The sequence below is a fragment of the Pholcus phalangioides genome, unplaced genomic scaffold, assembly GCF_987345545.1.
Source record: "Pholcus phalangioides strain wild (caught in Gottingen) unplaced genomic scaffold, Ppha-v1.0 ptg000010l_1, whole genome shotgun sequence".
Lineage (NCBI taxonomy): Eukaryota > Metazoa > Arthropoda > Arachnida > Araneae > Pholcidae > Pholcus > Pholcus phalangioides.
Genome location: NW_028301603.1, coordinates 2,813,198 through 2,832,820, shown reverse-complemented (window position 1 = coordinate 2,832,820; position 19,623 = coordinate 2,813,198). Strand labels below are relative to the sequence as shown.

Below are 19,623 nucleotides of genomic sequence, written 5' to 3'. Positions count from 1 at the left end.
GGCTCCAAGACAAGCCTCCAAAGTGAATTATAGTGTGACAAAAAAACTTGAGTTTTCCCTTGCCCTGAGCTGGAGTCCAGTCAGGAGACTCCAGCATGCCCTGGAGTGCCACCTCCCTACTGGGGGGCATGCACTCCTGTACATGAATGAGTAGTGGAATGAAATAACCAAATCGTATATTAAACTGTTGTAGTCCTTGAGTTTTAGATCAGTTAAGTTTATATGAATCAATTCTCTCATGAAAAACTGAATCAGTAATATATATTTTTATTTCTGTTATTGCATTTCAATCCAACAATTTTATATTACACTATGTTGAAATTTTCCACTTTTGAAAAGAATATTGTGTCGAAAAAAGATTTGTAATATAAAATGTTAAATATATATATAATATGTGTACTTGTAAAAATCATGATAATCATGATATATAGATAAATAAGTAGAAAAACTTTGCATATCCGGTAACGTACTATGTGAGTGTATCGTTTGCTTTATGATCTTAAAACTTGGTTTATGTTAATTTTTAAGCAGCTTGCCACCACACAGGCAGCCCTTCAAGCTGCGCAGGCTGCAGCCAATCAGTGTGATACTCAAGGCGGGCCTAACACAGTCTTGAGGGTTATAATTGACAACCAGATATATCCAGTGACATTGGACATACTATACCAGGTGAGAAACATAATTTCATACTATGAGCATTGATTTTGAATTTATTGCTGAAATATACCGTACTCCTGCTTAAAAAAATATGACAAAACGACCCCTTCTATTCCTCTAGCTTTTGTGATTGATGAATAAAATGTTCATATAAGAATTACATATGCCGCTACTGTGAACTGTGCAACGTAGTATATTCAAAGTAGTATAAATGACATTTACAGATTGTGCATGGGAAATTACGATGACTAAAATGTGACACTAACTCTATTATTTCTCTGCATCTTCACAGATTTTCTCACGGGTTGGACGAGTTCTGAAAATTGTAACTTTCACCAAAAAAAGTGAGTGCGATAATCTTGCAAAAGATTTATATTTTTAGTGTTTTTCAACCTAAATTTGGATTTCCTGTTGAATTTAGAAATTTATATGTATTTTTTTGCTTATATTTTGCACGCACAGGCAGGGGATGCCGATTTAAATTGGCCTGTGATTTAAATCATGATTAAAATATCATGATTTGAATCAAAGATTTTGAAAAAAAAATCATTTGATTTAAATGACAAAATTTTAATTGTTTTTTCTTTACATAAATTCAATGATATTGAAGTAAATGTAACCTGGTATAGTTTGCATGTTACCGATATGTGAAAAAGTTTGTGATTAAGGACCGTATTCACAGACATGGTTTAAACTATAGTCACAACTTTTTGATAAGAGATCAACATGGACTGGTTAAATTCAAGTTTTTAACCAATCTATATTGATCACTTATCCAAAAGTTGTGACTACAGTTCAAACCATGTTGGTGAATACAGCCCTAAAAGAAGTATAGAAGATCTTTGGGTTAATATGGACTTGAATTTAATCCCTAGATACAGTGCAGAAAGCTGCTCTATTTCTAAGTTTTGTGCATGGAAAACATTGAAGAAAAATAAAGGGAGCTAAACTGATGTTATATATTCAATGCATTGCAATGTGGCACTAGGGTTCTCATGATTAAAAAACAGGAATAACGTTTTGTAGAATGCCTTGCCCTAATTGCTGATTCAAAATAGTAGTAGATTGTTACATTTCACTGTTTCTCGTCAGCAAAACCCTTTCTTCAGAAAAAATAGCTCAATTACCACACCAAAGCACTACGCCTTTTTGTGTATTATCTTGGATTTTAATAATTCTGTCAACACGTTAATGAAAATTTGTATGTACAAAAAAACTACCAATTCATTTTACAACATTTCATTAAAACATTGCTTTTCCTTTTCATTTGCCACCTCCAGTGGCCTCTGTCCTTTGTCCATGTCTGCCCCCAACAGATTCTGACACCAACTGTTCTTTTTTTCTTCTCTCCTAAGTGCACAGGGGTTTAGTTCCTCCCAGAACCATCTCTCTCTCCTTCCTCTCTAAGGTTGGGAGAGGCTTCTCTCCCTCATACCTAACATAGATGTACCAACATAAATATCATTGGGCTTTGGACTTTTCGTATCAAAATTTTTTGTTTGCTTGTTTTTTTTACCAAAACTCATTAAATCTGTAAAAGAATGAAAATGTTGTAAATTATTAAGCAACATCATGCAAGTCGGAAACATCCATTCATTGCTCAAGAGACAATCCTGCCAATAGAATTTATTTCATTTAGTTGATGCTGAATGGCCCTTTGGATAAACATTGAGTGCATTGAAGATGTCTGCAACAGATGTGTGATACTGAGATGCCACCACTCATTCACTTTGATGGGGGAAGGGATTCATGAAGAAAAACACTTTTCTCTACAAATTAATTTTAATCCATGAAAGTTAATTGGGACTCTGTGGCCTTTCAAGTTACATGAACAGATTTTTTTTGTATTTTTTCCTTATAGTTTGTAGTTTATTCATTAATGCTTAATTAAATTTAAGCGATTAGGAGAAAGAAGCAGTCACATGATGAGAAAATATGCATTCTTAATGATTAACAAGATTAGTTTTAATTAATAGGCAGTCAGTTAATTGTAATGAAAAAATCTGATTTAAATTAAAAAATGATTTTTTTTTTATTAAAATTTTTTTTTTTTCATATCCCGTGCACATGCAGTTTTTGGTAAAAGTTATAAAACATACCTTATAGCATCTATGAAATATTTTAAGATGGTAATGTAAAGTCGAAGCTCAATTTCCTGAACCATACATTTTCACAAACTAATTTTGTGGTTCCAAGAAATATTATTCCTTTGAACATCTTTCCCATTTCCAAACTTTCAATTTTCTGAATTAATTTTTCATGTCCATATAGGTTCGTAAAAATGAGCATTGACTGTATAAACATTCTGGTTATGCTAATAAATTCATGACAGCTTTTAAATTTCAACAGTGATTCATAATGTTCACAAAATGTGCTTTATTTACTCAGTTTAATAACTGGTCATGCTGTTCTTGCGTAATATGTGGGGGACCATATAATGTTAGATCAGGGCTGGACAAATCATAAAAACAAATCTAGGCACCAAAAAAATGTTTCACCCGAAGTAAAAAATACGGAATAATGCTTGTTTTGACTTTTTCAGAGCATAATGACCCTCTTTCATGTTGGTAGGTATACGATTATAAATTCCGAGCATTTGGCCTTCAATTTAGTAACTATAGTCGACACCCCCCCCCTCCCCCCCGTAGTATTCGCGATTTCTATATTCGTGGGGGGTTTTTTTTCCCCATTGGCAAAAAAAATGAATTTTTTTTGCCAATACTCAGCAAAATTTGAGTTGTACGTGTTTAGGATGGCTCATTTTTCTAGTGCCATTGACAATGATTCGAAAAGACAAAGAAAGTTAAAATTTAACAAAAAATTAGGTATATTGACTATGCTTGGAGAAAGTAAGTCAATTGCTGCTGTGGCCCACCATTATGGAGTCAACGACTCTATGGTAAGATATATCAAGATAAAGGACTCAAACTCGGTCAGCCGGGACTGTAGCTGTACCTATGGTAGTAAAAACCTTGCATTGCCTGCGAGCTCCATGTGTACAGAAAATGCTTTTTTTGGGGGTCAAGACTGCTACAAAAAATATATTCCAATTGATTGTAATATTATAATAAAGGAAAAGTAAAAAATTTTACTCTTCTGTAAAGGAAAGCTGGTGAAATGTCTATTCCATCAGAATTTTATGCAAGTAAAGGTTGGTTTTATAGGTTTAAGAAACGATTTGAATTACACAATTTAAAAAAAAAATTACTGACGATCAAGCATCTGCCGACCAGGAGGAAGCTGGAAAATTTCCAAAGACTTCGCAGAAAATTATTGAAGAGAATTGTTACACATCTCAGCAGGTGTTTAACGCTGACGAAACGACACTATTTTGGATGAAAATGTGTAAAGAACATTTATCACCCAAGAAGAAAACCAAACTTGTCATTTCAAAACAGTGTACTATGTTGTTTTCTGCAAATGCATATGGGCACATGATAAAGCTCACTTATTTTCAAATCAGCTAATCTGCGAGCATTAGTATTTGCTCTTTTTTAGCTCTTAGTATTTTGGATGAACAAAAGGGCTTGGACAGCAAAAACACTTTTCCTGCATTGGTTCAAACAGTGTTTCATTCCTGAAGTCAGGAGGTACCTCGAGATTGAAGACATACCATTCACAAAGTTCTTTTAATATTGAATAATGCTCCTGGACACCCAGATGTCAACGAGTTCAAAGCTGTTGGTGTAGAAGTCCTTTATATGCCTCCTAATACATCTATCATTCAGCCTCTTGATTAGAGGGTAATGCAAGCTTCAAGGCTCACTATGCACTCCACACAATGAAGACGATTGTGCACGCAATAGAAGATGATATAAATGCAGAAAATGTCTTAAGGTATGGAAGAATTACACTATCACTAATGCCATTACTTTCATCACTAGAGCCGTGGCAACTCTTAAGAGAGAAATGGTTAACTAGGGTTGTATTAACCTTTGGGCACAACGTGCGCTCCAGGACACATTTTTACAAAGCCAGCTGAAGAAATTATAAAAGATTTTGTCACGTTAGTGAAACGGGGGGGGGGGGGGGAAAGAAGGGTTCATTGATATGGATATAGAAAAAATTGAACAGATAATTAATAGCAATTCAAAGGCATTGATGCCGAATTAATGTAGCTGACTGCTCCTGAAACTGAAGCTGTGCCAGATGAAGAAGTAGAAGACAAGTTTATCTTGTGTAACATAGCTGAAGGGCTTTGCAAGTTCAAATCAGCAATAGATAAACAATTCATATTTTCATGACATAGATTCCTTCTATGGTACGTTCTTCACATGTAGAGGAAGCCTTATCAATATACTTGAACATACTTGATGATATGAAGAAGAAACAACAAACAGAAATCACACAATGTTCTTTCAGAAAACATCTCCACTCCCTTTTACACATCCTTCTACCCCTGCATCACCCTGCTCTTCTCCTGATGTTCAATAAACTGGATGTACAAAAAAAAAAAACCTGTGGTTTTGGTTATTCTCGGATTTCTCTATTTGTGGTCAACCCCTGGAACGTAACCCCTGCAAATACAGATGGCCGACTGTACATGAAAAAATTTTAGTTGCCAATATCAATCTTTTACTCGCCATGGGGACCTGGTGCCTAGGATTTGTCCAGCCCTGTGTTAGATCGTTGCCTTTCAGGCTGAAAAGACTGATTGTACACATCTAAGAACACAATTCCTTGGTTTTGTTGTTTCATGTTGAGAAATTCAATCACTATCAGATTTGTGTTGGTTGAATAAGGATCTCCAATAATACCTCCTGAAAAGGATCTGCTGTAAATCTACTCCACTGCTTCCGTTAACAGGAAAATTTACCTCTCAGTGCAATAGTACAAGTGCTTTACAGAAAATGACATCTGGAAGATCACATCAATTCACATTTTTCTTGATCCAGAATCACCCTTCTACTCCCTTTAATCTGATTTAAGGTAGCCGTGCACAGTAGATTTTATTTTAGTGCATTTTATATGTAAAACTACACACTCTTTTCAACTTGGTCAAAATATATTCATGTATGCCTCTTATTTCATGATGACTTCAGATAGATATTTGTGAAAATATACCAATGGTATACAAAAGATACGTCTGAACAAAAATTCCAAAACAGGCCTGGGGGGACATCTGACAGCTTGCACACACACAGGCTTGCTCAACATATATTGTTTTATTGTACATATTTTGCCAACTATTTTCTACCAATATTCATAAATACAATTTTTTTTTTGTTTTTCATTCAGGTACATTCCAGGCTCTTATTCAGTATCCAGATGTTATAACTGCCCAAGCCGCCAAGCTGGTAAGTGTTTTATATTTCAGTTGACAAGCATGTGCTTTATGGAGCTATTAAGACTTGTTTAATTCTTGAGAGCAAGAGTATCACTAATTCATGGAAACTGAAATTTAACTGGCAATGTATACAAGTTTTACTTTTGCACAAGTAAAAAATCAATTTTTTTTTTTTTGCAACAATTTTTTTTAAGGTGGACAGTACTTCAAGCATTTCCATTGCACCTAACTTAAAAAGGGTTGTGGAGATATTTTATATAGTGTGGATTCAACTTGCAATGTTTTTCAAAAATCTCTCGTGAAAAAATGCAAGCGGGAAAATGCTTTAAATGGAAAAAATCTTAATCTTAATGAGAATTAACAGTTGGGGCCATGAAAGTGAGTGGTACTAAGTGGGAAACATTATAAGTGGAATTTATAATGTATTCTGTTATCTTGGAAAAATAAGCTTTTACATCTAGGAAAGGGTTTATTAGTAGGCCAAGAAAGAACATCTCTCTTTGTACTGTTGCCACCTGGGGCAGCTATTGCTGTAGTTAAAGGATGTGATGGGTCTGCATTCAGTATACTACATAACTAATGCCTGTTATAAGAAAACAAAAGATATATCTCTGATGTATTGGTTAGCACACTTGCTTGCTTTGCAAGGAGACCTGGGTTTGATTCCCGGAGGAGGCAACTAACTTTTTTTCTCCAAAGTTTGCCTTGGTATTATTCCCAGAAAGTCTCAGACTTGTACCAAAGTTTGAAAACACCTTTTAGATCACACAAACGATTCAGATTATAAATCCTTTTATTTTTTGTTGATCTATTTGATGAATCTTTTCAATCAAAAGTTGGCGATACCTTTTTTCAAGATCTGTAATGGAGTTGAGTATTTTACCATTTACATTGCACCCAATGGTTCAGACTTCCTGGCATTATTGAAATTTTCCGGACGAAAACCAAATTCTTTCAATTTTTTGTATCTTTATTTAAAAGTCCCTGTAAATCCTTAAAATTGTGCTTTACAAAAATCAATGAACCATAGGTAAAGAAGATCCTTCAGTCCCCTTGCAATCCTAGATGGCAAGATTTCCTTGAAAAAAACACACACACACACACACGTTTTGAGCATGACAAATATGTGAAATATTCATATTTTTTGTCATAATTACAATATAATTTATAGGTTTCAAAATAATTTTGATCCTTGTTTTTAGTGAAGAACACAAATTCATGTTGGCTTTGTTGAAAAGCAGGGCATCTTAATAATTGAGGGATACAGGATTGTCTCAGGAAACTAGTTTCTGGTCACTTAATGCAGTCATATCCTCCTTTCCCCCCCCCCCCCCTCAAAAAAAAAAATCCTCATTCCTCTTTTATTTGTATGATTTTTTTTTGGCAACAAAATATTTTTCAAGTGACAAACTGTAGGTTTTTCACTAGAGTGAAAAATTTATGGTCTTATAATTGGCACCTATGCATTAAAGCAGCGGTTCTTAACCTTTTTTGACTCGTGGAGCCCTCTTTAGTAAAAATATTCTATGGTGGAGCTCCGTAGGCTCATTTTTTAATTGTCCATCAAAGTTATTGATTTATTTTTGTAAAAAATACTGTTTTTTTTTATTTTCGAGTGGCCGTGGAGCCCCGGATGAGAACCGCTGTATTAAAGTATATTTTCTCCTGTGCATTAAACTAATCGTTGATAAGCGATACAGCCACCTACTAAGCTCTTCTATATGACGACTATAGACATGAGGACTTGTCTATCACAGTATCTTCACAGGAGATTTTTTAAGCCAACATTTTTAACATTATGCATTATTTTTGTAAAATCTGAAAATACTGTTAACAAATGCAAATTAGATTTATTAGCTTGGAGAACAAAAGATTTTTTTTTATGTGTGAGATGGGTTTTTCCCTTAAGTATCCAGAATTGGTGATTACCATTTGTGTATGTTTTTTTTTTTCAGTCTCTGGATGGTCAAAACATCTATAATGCCTGTTGCACACTCAGAGTTGAGTATTCAAAGCTGAGCAGCCTCAATGTCAAATATAACAACGATAAGAGTAGGGACTTCACAAATCCTGGTTTACCTACTGGGGACCCTACTCTTGATAACCTGGGACTTGCTGGTATGTGTTTTGTTGAGTTGCTAATAATAATATTGAGCTTAAACCAAACCAAAAATTTTCCCTAATATTCTGTTATTAAATGATAAAATTTAGAGGCCTTCGAAATATTTCTACATTCTCAAGTGGTAAAATTTACATACTTTTTTATTAAGGTTTTTTTCTGACCTTTCATTTGAATGTTTAAATTTAAATTTTTATTAGTTATGTAATTTGAATTTGTTTTTTTAATTGAATGAATGAAACTTTTAATGTTGATTCACTTTATTTTATTGAGTACATTCAACTCTTCAAATTATATTGCTTGTCACAAATTTTATCCAATGCATAACGTTTTAGAATATGTAATGGTTTGTTGATATGCACATTGTGTGTTTTTGTTTTTTTTTTTTTAATTCATTTACTCGCATGCTGATTTGCTTTAGGAATTCTTGTAGTAGCAATTCTCAAGTTTTTGTGTGACTAATTTCTTGTAATTTTTTCCCTTTTTTTAAATGTAGATTTTCTATTTGAAGTTTTTGTTTACTTTATTTTGATTTGTTTTTGAAGTTTTACCCTTGAAGCTATCCTTTTTGTTTTCCACCCCTCTGAATAGTTAAGTACTATTAACTGCCTAGAAATTGACTAAGTTGATATGATTAAGGACTGAAAGTTTTGCTAACTTTTGTGTCTCCGCACCTGAGAAATAATGTTGGTGTGTTTTGTGATTTGGAAATTATGTCTTAAGACCTTGACGTTCTGTCATGAATTAAAAAACAAATTATTCTGCTTATTCTTATCTTTCATTTATGGCTGTGAACTAAATTTCAATATTTCAAAGAGCATAGCTTCTTATATAAAAGGGGTTGAACTTCTTGTTATGTATTATTCGTATGACGAGCTGCGTGTCAGAAATTTAAAATGTTTGCACGGTAAAAAATATCAAACTAACCCGTAGCTACCCGATCCCACTTTAAAGGTTCTATGGGTGTGTTGGCTTCCCCGTTTGCTGCCTCTGGATTAGGATCGCCACTAACTGCTGCATATGCTGCTGGCGCTGGAGGTAATAAATTGATCGAATTAGACAAGTGAACGACTTAAAAATAATCATTTCTAATAGCTAAGACTACTTACTATCTGGCTAATTTATTGTATGTTTTTTTGTGTACATTTTCTTTACTGCATGTTCAAATTTGAATATTACTTTCTTTAATGTTTATTTGAGTTTTTCTATTTTTGGTTTGTGCTTTTGGTTATCTTGTCTATTTTGTTTGTTATTCTTTGCTTATATGTGATAATCTCATTTTTATACATTGGCATGTTGTGCGGCCTGCCATGTTGCACACTTAAGGTCAAATAACTCATTGTAAATGAAATAATTTTATAAGAGAAACCGAATAAAATACTTCCATCTAATGATTTTTGATTAAGAGAAGAAAACACACAAAACCATAATCCATAAGTTTCACAGCATATGGATTTTCATGTGATTGATGTTGATTATTTTATGATAGTTTATTTGATGATGGTTGTTGAAAAATTCTCCATGCTTATCATAAATACTGACTGCTAGTTGAATGAACACATGTTTACAAAAATAATTTAGTCTATTTTTTATGTAATGTAAGGGGCTCCTCACGGAATCTGTCAATTTTTATGCTCACTTATCAAAATTATCCAATTTTTTCAATGCAGAAACCAAAGATATTTTAATTTGTCAATACAGTGATATCTCTGCTAACAAAGATAATTTGCTCTATTTACTATTCAAAACTTGATAAGTTTTTTTTTTTTTAATACCAAGGAACATTATAAAAATAACAAACTGACCAAAGACTAAAATGAACAGCTTCAAAATTAGATAAATGAGAATTTACAGAAAGATGAGAGATACTGAAGATTTTTTTATTTTATATTATGTGTACAACCAACAGTGGCTTAAGTAGACTAAAGCTGGTGTTGGCATAACTCAGTCAAGTTCATTTATGGTGGTATTTGGTCAACTCCCTTCTGTGTCTCATACATGCAGATAGAAAATACATAAGCTCTTAGAATGTCCAAACTGCTCAGTTTGATTCTAAGAGTCATGTTGAAGTTACATCACTGAAAGAAACATGCATACTCTGAATCTAACCATCTACAGTCCGCCGCTCTGCCAACTGAGCTATCGACGGATAAAAAGTGATGCGAACAGCACGCTGTGTTCCCATGTGGTCACCGTCCCAAGTACTAACTGCATCCGACGCTGCTTAACTTTGGTGATCGGACAAGAGCCGGTGTTTTCAGCATGGTACAGCTGTTGGTGCATGCATACTCTGAAACATAACCTTTTTATTTTTTCTCATGCATATTCTATCACAGCTGAATTTTTCATTTTACATGAAATGGTTCGAAAACTGTCTGAAACAGAAATGGAGGTACATCTTGAAAAAGATTCTGACATGGACATGAGTTGATCAGGCTCGAGTGACAGCAATTGTGATGATTGGCACAAAAATTCAGTTCTCTGTGTAGCTGCTAGCATGAGCATTCATATCAACACAAATGGTTGTTAATAGAAACAGAAAAATCACATAAAAAAATATTCATTTGCCAAAGAAATTGTTAGCCAAGATATCACTTTATAGGTATGAATCTTTCACAGGCTAGAGTATATAATTCAAAACATAGGAATCATGACTTCAAAGGATAAAGTTCGATAAATTGGTGTGAAGTCAATCCTGTGTGGACTAAGTTATGGTCTTGTCTTGAATCTTTTGCTGAAAGCTCCACACAGTTAGTTTTTGATGTTTGTGTGAGTCAAATGCTCACTACGAATTTTTTTGAACAATATCTTTCAGAGACTTGACCATTTTATCACAAATGAAGCTATTGGACACAACCCCCACCAAACTGTGACAGGATAAACCCTCTACTGTTATAGTTTGAGTGCATATAAAGTTTCTCTTCTAACAGGCTTTGGATTTGACATCATGCTTAAGTAAATAAGGTATGGATATCATTGAAATAAAAACAAACTCCAGAAACATCAGTTTTCCTCTGGACAACTGTGGTAATTGCTGATATGGCCATATACTTCTGATGACCACTCACAGTATATTGTCAACCTCAACCCATTCTTGGTTGGCCAATAATGCTTTTCATCTAATTTAATAAAATAAAATATGGCCTGGTGCACAAATTTTTCAGCTTATTCAGCAAGCTGAAAGTATCAGAAATAGTTTCCCGACTTAATAAATAAGGGTCCAATAGCTACTCGTTTTGTTTTTTTATCACCTTACTATAGCAAAATCTGTATACGATTTTTTTTTCCAGATTAATGTGCAGTAATCTGTGGCCGACTTTACCCACTATTCTTCATCTCGCCTGCAAATTGAATGACAGAACAAATATTATAATTTCTATATCAGTATATATCAAAACCATGTACATATGACAAGACCATGAATATTATGCATCCAGGATATCGCCCTATTTTACAAGAAATGTGGAAGGGTATCCTGATTTCAGTTTCTATTTCTAGAATGGTTCAGTCATAAAGAAAATGTATTGGCAGGTGTATCACTAAAGTTATTTATTCTCAGTGCTACATTTTGTTAATTTCATTTCTGTTGATTGATAGGTTTAGGTCCTCTTGGCGGCTTTGCTCTTTCACCTGCAAACTCGGCATTAGGAGCTGCTGGACTTCGCCTTCCTGGCCAGCCCATGATGAGCTGTGTCTTATTGGCCAGCAACCTCAACGAGCAGGTTTGTGACAATGGAATACAAATAACTTTTCTGATCTCAAATTTGTAACAAGTGAAATATACAGTAGGACCCATTTGAGTTGACCATTTAAGAGGCTTTACTGGTCATAATAGACGGGTGACCTCGTAACAGGAATGCGATCATAATATGTATTATTTATCTAATCACATTTGTGTGTGCGCTAAAACATTAAAAACATCCTAGCCAGGTGGTCACTTCATTAGGGTTTACTGTATGAGCTTTCACTTCAGAATGCTTTGTGGGGGGAAAAAGAAACAAAGAAAAAATACTGGTGAAATGTTTGCCATCATTACTTATTAATGATATTTGTATAAATCTTTTACTTTAGTGCAAAAAATGTACCAGAAATTTTTATCTTGGTGCAAATGCGATCCCAATGTTCATCTCTAGCATCAGACCCCAAAAACACTATCACCCACCACTGTTACTTCCAAGCTGGAAGCCAGATTGGAGCACTTCAAACTTGATGCTGTACAATCATGTGGACATTTTGAATGTTAACGTTTGATCCTTGCAGGCTGCTCTGGTCATCTGTTCTTGGTTCTCTGGTTAGCTGACTTTGAGGATGGAATGCAATCCATTCTTTCATTTATGAGTCTCTTTACCGATAGCAGTCAGTCCTGCAACATAGTAAAGATGACTGTCCATAAAAATATTGTTGATCACTTTGCTTGTTGTGGCCTTCGTATGATACTTTCAAAAAACAATCTTTTATCTTGTTTTCACTTTCAGTTCGGTTTATAAATGGTAGCAATTCCAACACATGCCGCACACACATTACATTAAAGACACTTATGCACACAACACTCTTTGGAATGCAGCAATTCATTGGAATTTCCTGGGAGGAATGTTATTGAAGTGCATTAGCTGCAGTAGTAAGAAAAATCTGAAGCATGTGTTGTTGCATGCAACAAATTTAGAATTTTTTTAGTATGGTTTGTGTTTAAATGTTAGATCCATATTTTGTCAATATTTTTGGTTTGAATTAGTAAATTAGATGTATACAGATGTGGTTTTGTAAAATAACCTTTTGCCTGATATAATCAAATAGAGAAGCAATGAAAGACAAATACACTGAAATTACGAAAATTTTAATGCATGTCAACACTGTAGACATATTTTCTTTCTTCTAAGCAGCCAAGAGTTTTGGTAACTCACCCAAGTGAGATCATCGGTCAGCATGATATTTTATCCTCTGAAGACTAAATCCATATAAAAGTATGCTGAAATGCATAGGAATTCTGTAGTTTCAGTGTATTTTTTGATTTGTTTATCCATTTGTGAGTATACCAATGTGACTACAGTAGTACCTTGACATATGGCTTGAATCTGAAAATCATTCATATCATGAAAATCTTGTCTCAGAGCAGATTTTCTGCTTTCAAAATGATGTTCCTTATATCCCTAATATTGAAAGTCATATAAAAATCCATTAGCATATGAGTAGGCACAGGTGTCCTTTGCTTCATATGGTTACAGGTATACTTTGCTTTACGCAATCTCACTTTATGCATTTTGCTATACATATATACATAATTTTGAAAAATTAATGTGAGAAATATCAACCAGCAAACTTTGTCCTGGTGTTTGATCTTAATTATGAAAATGCGTTGGGAAATTAAAAGTATGGCATATTATCAATGACAATTTGTTAATGTGAGATTAGTAGATACATGAGTAGATCAAACAAATGTGCATGAAATGATCAAATTGTAGTTATGAAAATTTACTAATGAACATCTTTTGATAACCTGTTGACAACAGCATCTGAATTTCAATAAGAAAATGATTAGAATCAGACTAAAAACACCATTTGCAAAGAATATCCAGAATTCTCTTGCTAATAACATCAATTTTTATAGGGATAAGGAATGTTACTTATCTGAATAATTGACCATTTCATTAAAAAGTTATCCTCTCATTCCAAGGCTTTTAGGATAGAAAGATCAACATTCACCAGAAACAGTCCATTAACTGAAAACAGGTGCATAAAAACTAATAATTAAATTAATTCATATATCATTTTGTGAGGTTTATAAGTTTAAGTAATTAATTTTCATTCACGAACTTTTATTTTACTGCTGGAGTTAAATTTACTTTTTTATCCTTCTGAAAAAACTCTTTGTATTCCTATCTCATAGCTGCCAAGTCTCCCGAATTTTAGCTTCATCGCTCGACCTCCCGAAAAGTTCTTAAATCTCCCGAATTTTTACAAAAATCACAAAAATCCCTAATTGTCCCTTAAAATTCCCTACTTCATTAAAAAAAATCCCCGCTTATAAAAAAAATCCCTAAGGAATTTCTTGTGGGGCATGAAGCATCTTTTTTTTCCCCTTTCGAAATGACGTCACACGTCGTAAATGGGGAAATTCCCTTTTTAAGGAAGTTTTACAAACCCTCTGATGGTAACAAGAAAGTTGTTTGTCTTATCGTGCAGGGAAATGGCTTAGCAGCCAATAGTCCTGGATAATAATTGAAGATTCTAGTGACGCGCATATGGTCAAAATTTCTTTTGTTGAAGTACGTACGTGCGATATAACAAAGCATGCATAATGATAAGCAAAAACATATTTAATCAATTTTAAAGATAATTATTCCGATAAATTTCCTTTCATCAAACGTTCCAGAAGAGGGCCGACTTTTCCTTTTTGTACAAGTTGTGGTACGGAGTACATAAACATCGGTCATGGAAAGACTGCCATCATCACTCGTGAAATGAAAAAAGCAAGTGTCACAAAAAGTCAGTGTTCTTCAAAAATTGACGGTGTTTTCCTTCATCTTCCGATGATTTTGGGGTCATTCGCGCAGAATGTTCGTTCACGGCGTTTCTGATTGAACACAATATTTATTTTTACATCATTGAAGTTTTGGCCTCCAATTTCACTTGTTTTTTTGCTTAGGAATTTTATTCCCAAGGGTTTAACTTCCATGTGTGTAAAAAAATCCCTATTTCAATTTGACTTCAGTAGGGATTTTATTCCCTATGCTTTAACTTTTATGTTTGGAAAATCCCTATTTTATTTGGAAAAATCCCTATTGTATTTATTAGGGAGTGGTTTTAGCATAAAATACGGGTTTGCGCGAAAATCTCCCGAATTTTCATTTTCAAAAGTTGGCAGCTATGCTATCTCACCCCTGTTAAATTCAGCTCACTTTACATGATTATTCTATGGAACAAATAAATCTTGTAAAGCACCGGATACCTGTGGTTGGTTTCAGGACGTACACAAAATTGCATGAAGTTGATTGAATTCAATGTGGGTAAAATAAAAATTGGGGTCTTTATTCAGAATTTTTTTTTTTTTTTTAATAAACCTTTAGCATTTGCACTAGATCAATATAATTAATGCTATTTACTTCTGAAAGTCTTCAATTTTATTATAAATGAACTGATTCTGGGGAGCCTGGGATCTCTGCCCCCTCTCTCTTGAAGTTTGAGAGTTGAAAGGCTGTTAATTTTTTTTTTTTTTTTTCTTTATGAAACTGGATTAAGCTGACACACATAGGCATATCATTCTTGCTTCTTTGTAAAATATTTTGCAGCAAGCCTGAGAATTCTTATATTACTTTCAAATGCAATAATTCTAGTCTCTGAAATCATTTTCTTATCTTTCCCCATTTTCAAAAGATATCTATTACAGTCTAATGTTGAGACACTACTGTATTCACTTATGAATTTTACACAGGAAAATAAATAAGTATTTGACATTATTTTTACACTTCTGAATGAATACCAGAACTCTGCCACCAGACTAATCCTTTTTCCAAGATCTCCACAGCTTCATGGCAGGTTCTGGGTTTTTATACTTCTATATGCATCTAGTATTATTTCATATTAATTACCTTCATTCATGCCTTAAACTAATAATAAATATTTGTGCTTATTTTTTTCTGACTGCGATTTCTGTTTCCTAATATCTAAAAAATGATAAGATTTGCTTCAAGAAGGAAAATTATTCTGTGCTGCAACTTTTTTTTCCTGTTTTGTGTTTCTTGCCATTTATTGTGTTGTACTTTTTTTCTGCATATTTTCTTGATGTTCTTTAGTTTTTGTTTTTTGCAATGATCTGCAAATTACTAGAATCAGATCTATTTTTAAATTTTATCTTTGCTGAAACAAGTCATGTGACCCAAGCTTGCAAGTCCCTAAAGTGCTTGGGTTTAGGATTAGGTTAAATTATGAGTCAAGTTGCAATTTAAAATAAAGAGCTTGTCAAAAGGGGATGAATAGGCTTCCTTATCCACTTTTATGTCCCTTGAAAAAGTAAGTAATTGAATGGAAGCACACAATCTATGGTTTTGCTTATTATTAATCTTTGACCATACGATCATTTTTATGGTGATATTTTGGTCATCACAGTGACAGGTTGATATGGTAGAATGCTAATTTTTCCCAGTTGGTGAATGTTCTGTCTGGAATGAAAGTAGCTTGGTTGCGAGGATGATGCTTCTAAAGCGGAAATAGTCAAATTTTGTTATAATGTTGCTCTACCAAATAATGTCATCTCCTGAAAATCTGAATGAAATGAATAGAGGACATATATTTTGTATTCATTTGTCTTTGATGTGGCACATAGGAAATTTTTCAAACACTCGTAAGGATATTAATACTACTTTATCATGCACCAATTCTGGCCATATCGCCATATAGCAATTTATTACTGAGCTAGAGGAGTTGGAAATTGCCATCTATCATGGTTGCCTCGGGGAGGGGAAATAACTTTACATTCTCTATGATCGAGCTTGTGAACCTGATGACAAACTTTATGGTGGAAGACGAGCATTTTACCACTGCATTACTTGAGCACTTATAGGGATATCAATACCTCTATTTTTCTGAAATATTCTTACTCATGTGGCCAGTCTTGTAACATGTTGTAGAGTTCTACTTAATAAATTGTAGTCGATCGCCTGCGGGGTAGTCAGATACCCAGCGTAAAGAGGATATTCCTTAATTTCTAAGAAATCTCTGAACATTTTGAACAAAAGTTTAACCTGAACTTGAAGAAATGTGAATTTTTTTTGAAAAAAACTTCAAAAATTGGAGCTGCTATTTATCATTTTTATGGACACAAAACTTTGATACAATCTATAATATTTGTAGGTATAGATTTGATATCAGAAAAATCTTGATTTCCTTCCTTACAAAAATAAAAAAATAAAATCCTGTGAGGCAACAATATGATGGAGTTTGACTGCATTTTATATTTTTTAAAAATAAGAGCAAAATGTGACTGTGAAAAAAAAAAAAACACCTATAAGACTGATTCTAGTGTTTTTATTGATTTGCATGTCATTGCATTGCACTTTTTTTTTCAAACTAGTCTTTTGACAATGCTGCTATGTTTAATTTCACTTAATAATTTATCTTCATTTTTTTCTTTTCCCCCCTCTATTTGGTCTGCTGATGTTTTATCCCCCCCAAAATATATTATGTGGACTTCTTATACTTGCTCGGGGGTTTACTGAATCCTTTTCCCCGTCTTCTGTCTCTACTGCTGCTGCTATGAAAAAACTGTTATAGATGGTCACGCCTGATGCTCTCTTTACCCTTTTTGGTATGTTTTTTACAAAGCACTTGAATTTATTTTATGAAACTTTTTTTTCTTCTTTTTTTAATTTTTTTCCCTATAACCCACTAAGTTCCCGAATGTACCCAGTTATTCTATTTGATATATTTTTGTTTGTTATATTTGTTTGCAAGTGTTTCTTTTTTTTCGTTTAATAATTGAAAAAAAAAACAAAATTGTTGAAAGTGTTTCCTGCCTAACTTTCAGCAAAAGCCTAAAAATAATTGCTTTCACAAGCTATCTAATCAGTTTCACGAATTAAAAAACTTCACTCGCACAATCTGCATGATCTTATGGAAGACCTCTTTCTATGCTACGATTCAAGCGATTGTAAATAAATAGCAAATATTATTTTTGAAAAAAGTTTCTTTGACTCATTAAATTTATCTACTGTAATGGCAACAAGCTTATCACAGTTGGGTTTAAAATCTTTTATTTAGTTTCCATCCTGAATGAAAATGTAATTGTTGATTTACTTTCTACTTTTGACACCTTATACAGTTGAACCTTGCTACAAAAATACCTAATATAATCAGGGCCAATCCCTGGTGCCAGATCGCCATGGCGATTTAAAAATTGTATTGTTGCCTGAAATTTTTTCTGTGTGTGATTAGTAACTCATGCATACAAAAAATAATGCCTTACAAAAATACTCTTCGCTCCTGAAATATTTGGTTCTCGCCTGGCCTTTTTCTTGGTTTGTCAAACCCTGAATATGATAATAAATCTTATTTTACAATGACATTTTCTTAAATTTTATTGTTATATTGAACTAGCTTCTCTGAATATAGGAATGTTGTTTACTGGGACAAATATGACTATTGACTAAATAATTTTTGTTATTGTTTGAAGAGATTTTGGGGCTAGAAATTTTTTTTATCTATACTCCAAAGGGGCATTTTTAACATCTGCATTTTGTACAACATGCCTTTTAAAATGTCATTAAAACAGTTTTCCTAAGAGCTGGATTTTTGCACCAAGTGCAGCGTTAGGGTGGGGGATTGATTTTTCTTAAACCAATCCCCACCCTTGCACAACATGCAGTGCGAAAAACATGCTTTTACAAAACCACAGCATAACTAGATGTTGAAAGGTGAAAGCTACTGATGCAACAAAGAATTGGAGGCATGCTCAGAATGCCTGTCCCCCCCCCCCAAACCTGCGAAAAATTAAAAAAATAATTGGATGAAAAAATTTAAATATTGAAAGAAAATACCCTTTATATGCTATAATTAATTTCTGTTAATTTAAATGCTTTTTGAAGGGTGGTAACTCAAAATTTCTCGAATAAAATTTTTGTGACCCCCCCCCCCCTGCCCCCAAAGATTGATCTTGTGTACGCCCTTTCAGCATAAGATCCTGTATGGTGGCCTTATCACAGTGGAGGAACCATTACTCAGTTTTTTTTTCTTCTACAGTCTACAAAATGTTATATCAAGGTTTCACTGTATTCACAAGAAACAAAATTTCTAATTGAATACTTTATAGCTTAGTTTTGTCAGCCCTATCTAATTTATTCGTTAATCATAAATTTATCTCTGAGATGGTTGAATGTGGCAAAAGTTCGTTCATTCACCTAACTTGTTTAACATGATAAAGTTTTAATCTTTATTTAAAGAAAAATAATTGCCAGAATATTTTAAACAATTCTTGTACCCAAAGCAAATTTTACCCGGTTCATAAACAAACCTTTAATAATTTTCAAACTATTTTTCTCTGTAAATAAGCTCACGTTTTAGGTTTGAGTATTAACAATAATGTGCAATAATTTAAATAATCCTATATGCTGCACTGCTTTTCATAATGTTATTAATTCATAAGCAGTTTTTTTAATTTAATCTTCGCATGATGCAAAGGCCTGTTAACTTGCAAAGAATGTGATTGCTTACTCCTTGAAAATTTGCTCATTTCTATCTCGCACTCAATCTGCTCTATAACTTCTCACATCAGTGAATATAATCCTTCGTTAAAGAATTTCACTGACTGCGACAAATGTGTTTTGAATGTGCATTTTCTCTTCCTAAATAAATCTGCATTTTAGGTGTGTATGGAGACGTACAACGTGTGAAGATATTGTACAATAAGAAGGACAATGCTCTTATTCAGATGGCAGAACCATCACAAGCCCAACTTGGTGAGTGTTTCACATGAAGTTAAATTGTAATTCAATGATTCCAGAACAGTGTGCTTTGTGGCATCTGAGGGTGTTTTAGACATTTCTGGATGAAATTGTATTGAAAATTCATT

At 33.5% G+C, this 19,623-nt stretch overlaps 1 protein-coding gene across 9 annotated transcripts in view; it reads left to right on the top strand.

The window, feature by feature from the left end:
- Positions 1 to 19,623, top strand: part of heph (polypyrimidine tract-binding protein 1 heph) — a 117,597-nt gene that overhangs the window by 85,161 nt on the left and 12,813 nt on the right. For 5 of the 9 annotated variants that reach the window (XM_089237434.1, XM_089237436.1, XM_089237443.1 and 2 more), the window contains 8 exons: positions 529 to 669; positions 950 to 1,001; positions 5,896 to 5,954; positions 7,900 to 8,062; positions 9,018 to 9,101; positions 11,661 to 11,785; positions 17,331 to 17,364; positions 19,418 to 19,510. In XM_089237434.1, the coding sequence (XP_089093560.1) occupies positions 529 to 669; positions 950 to 1,001; positions 5,896 to 5,954; positions 7,900 to 8,062; positions 9,018 to 9,101; positions 11,661 to 11,785; positions 17,331 to 17,364; positions 19,418 to 19,510 (751 nt within the window). The remainder of the gene's footprint in view (positions 1 to 528; positions 670 to 949; positions 1,002 to 5,895; positions 5,955 to 7,899; positions 8,063 to 9,017; positions 9,102 to 11,660; positions 11,786 to 17,330; positions 17,365 to 19,417; positions 19,511 to 19,623) is intronic. The other 4 variants (XM_089237435.1, XM_089237440.1, XM_089237437.1 and 1 more) reach the window with 3 other exon arrangements.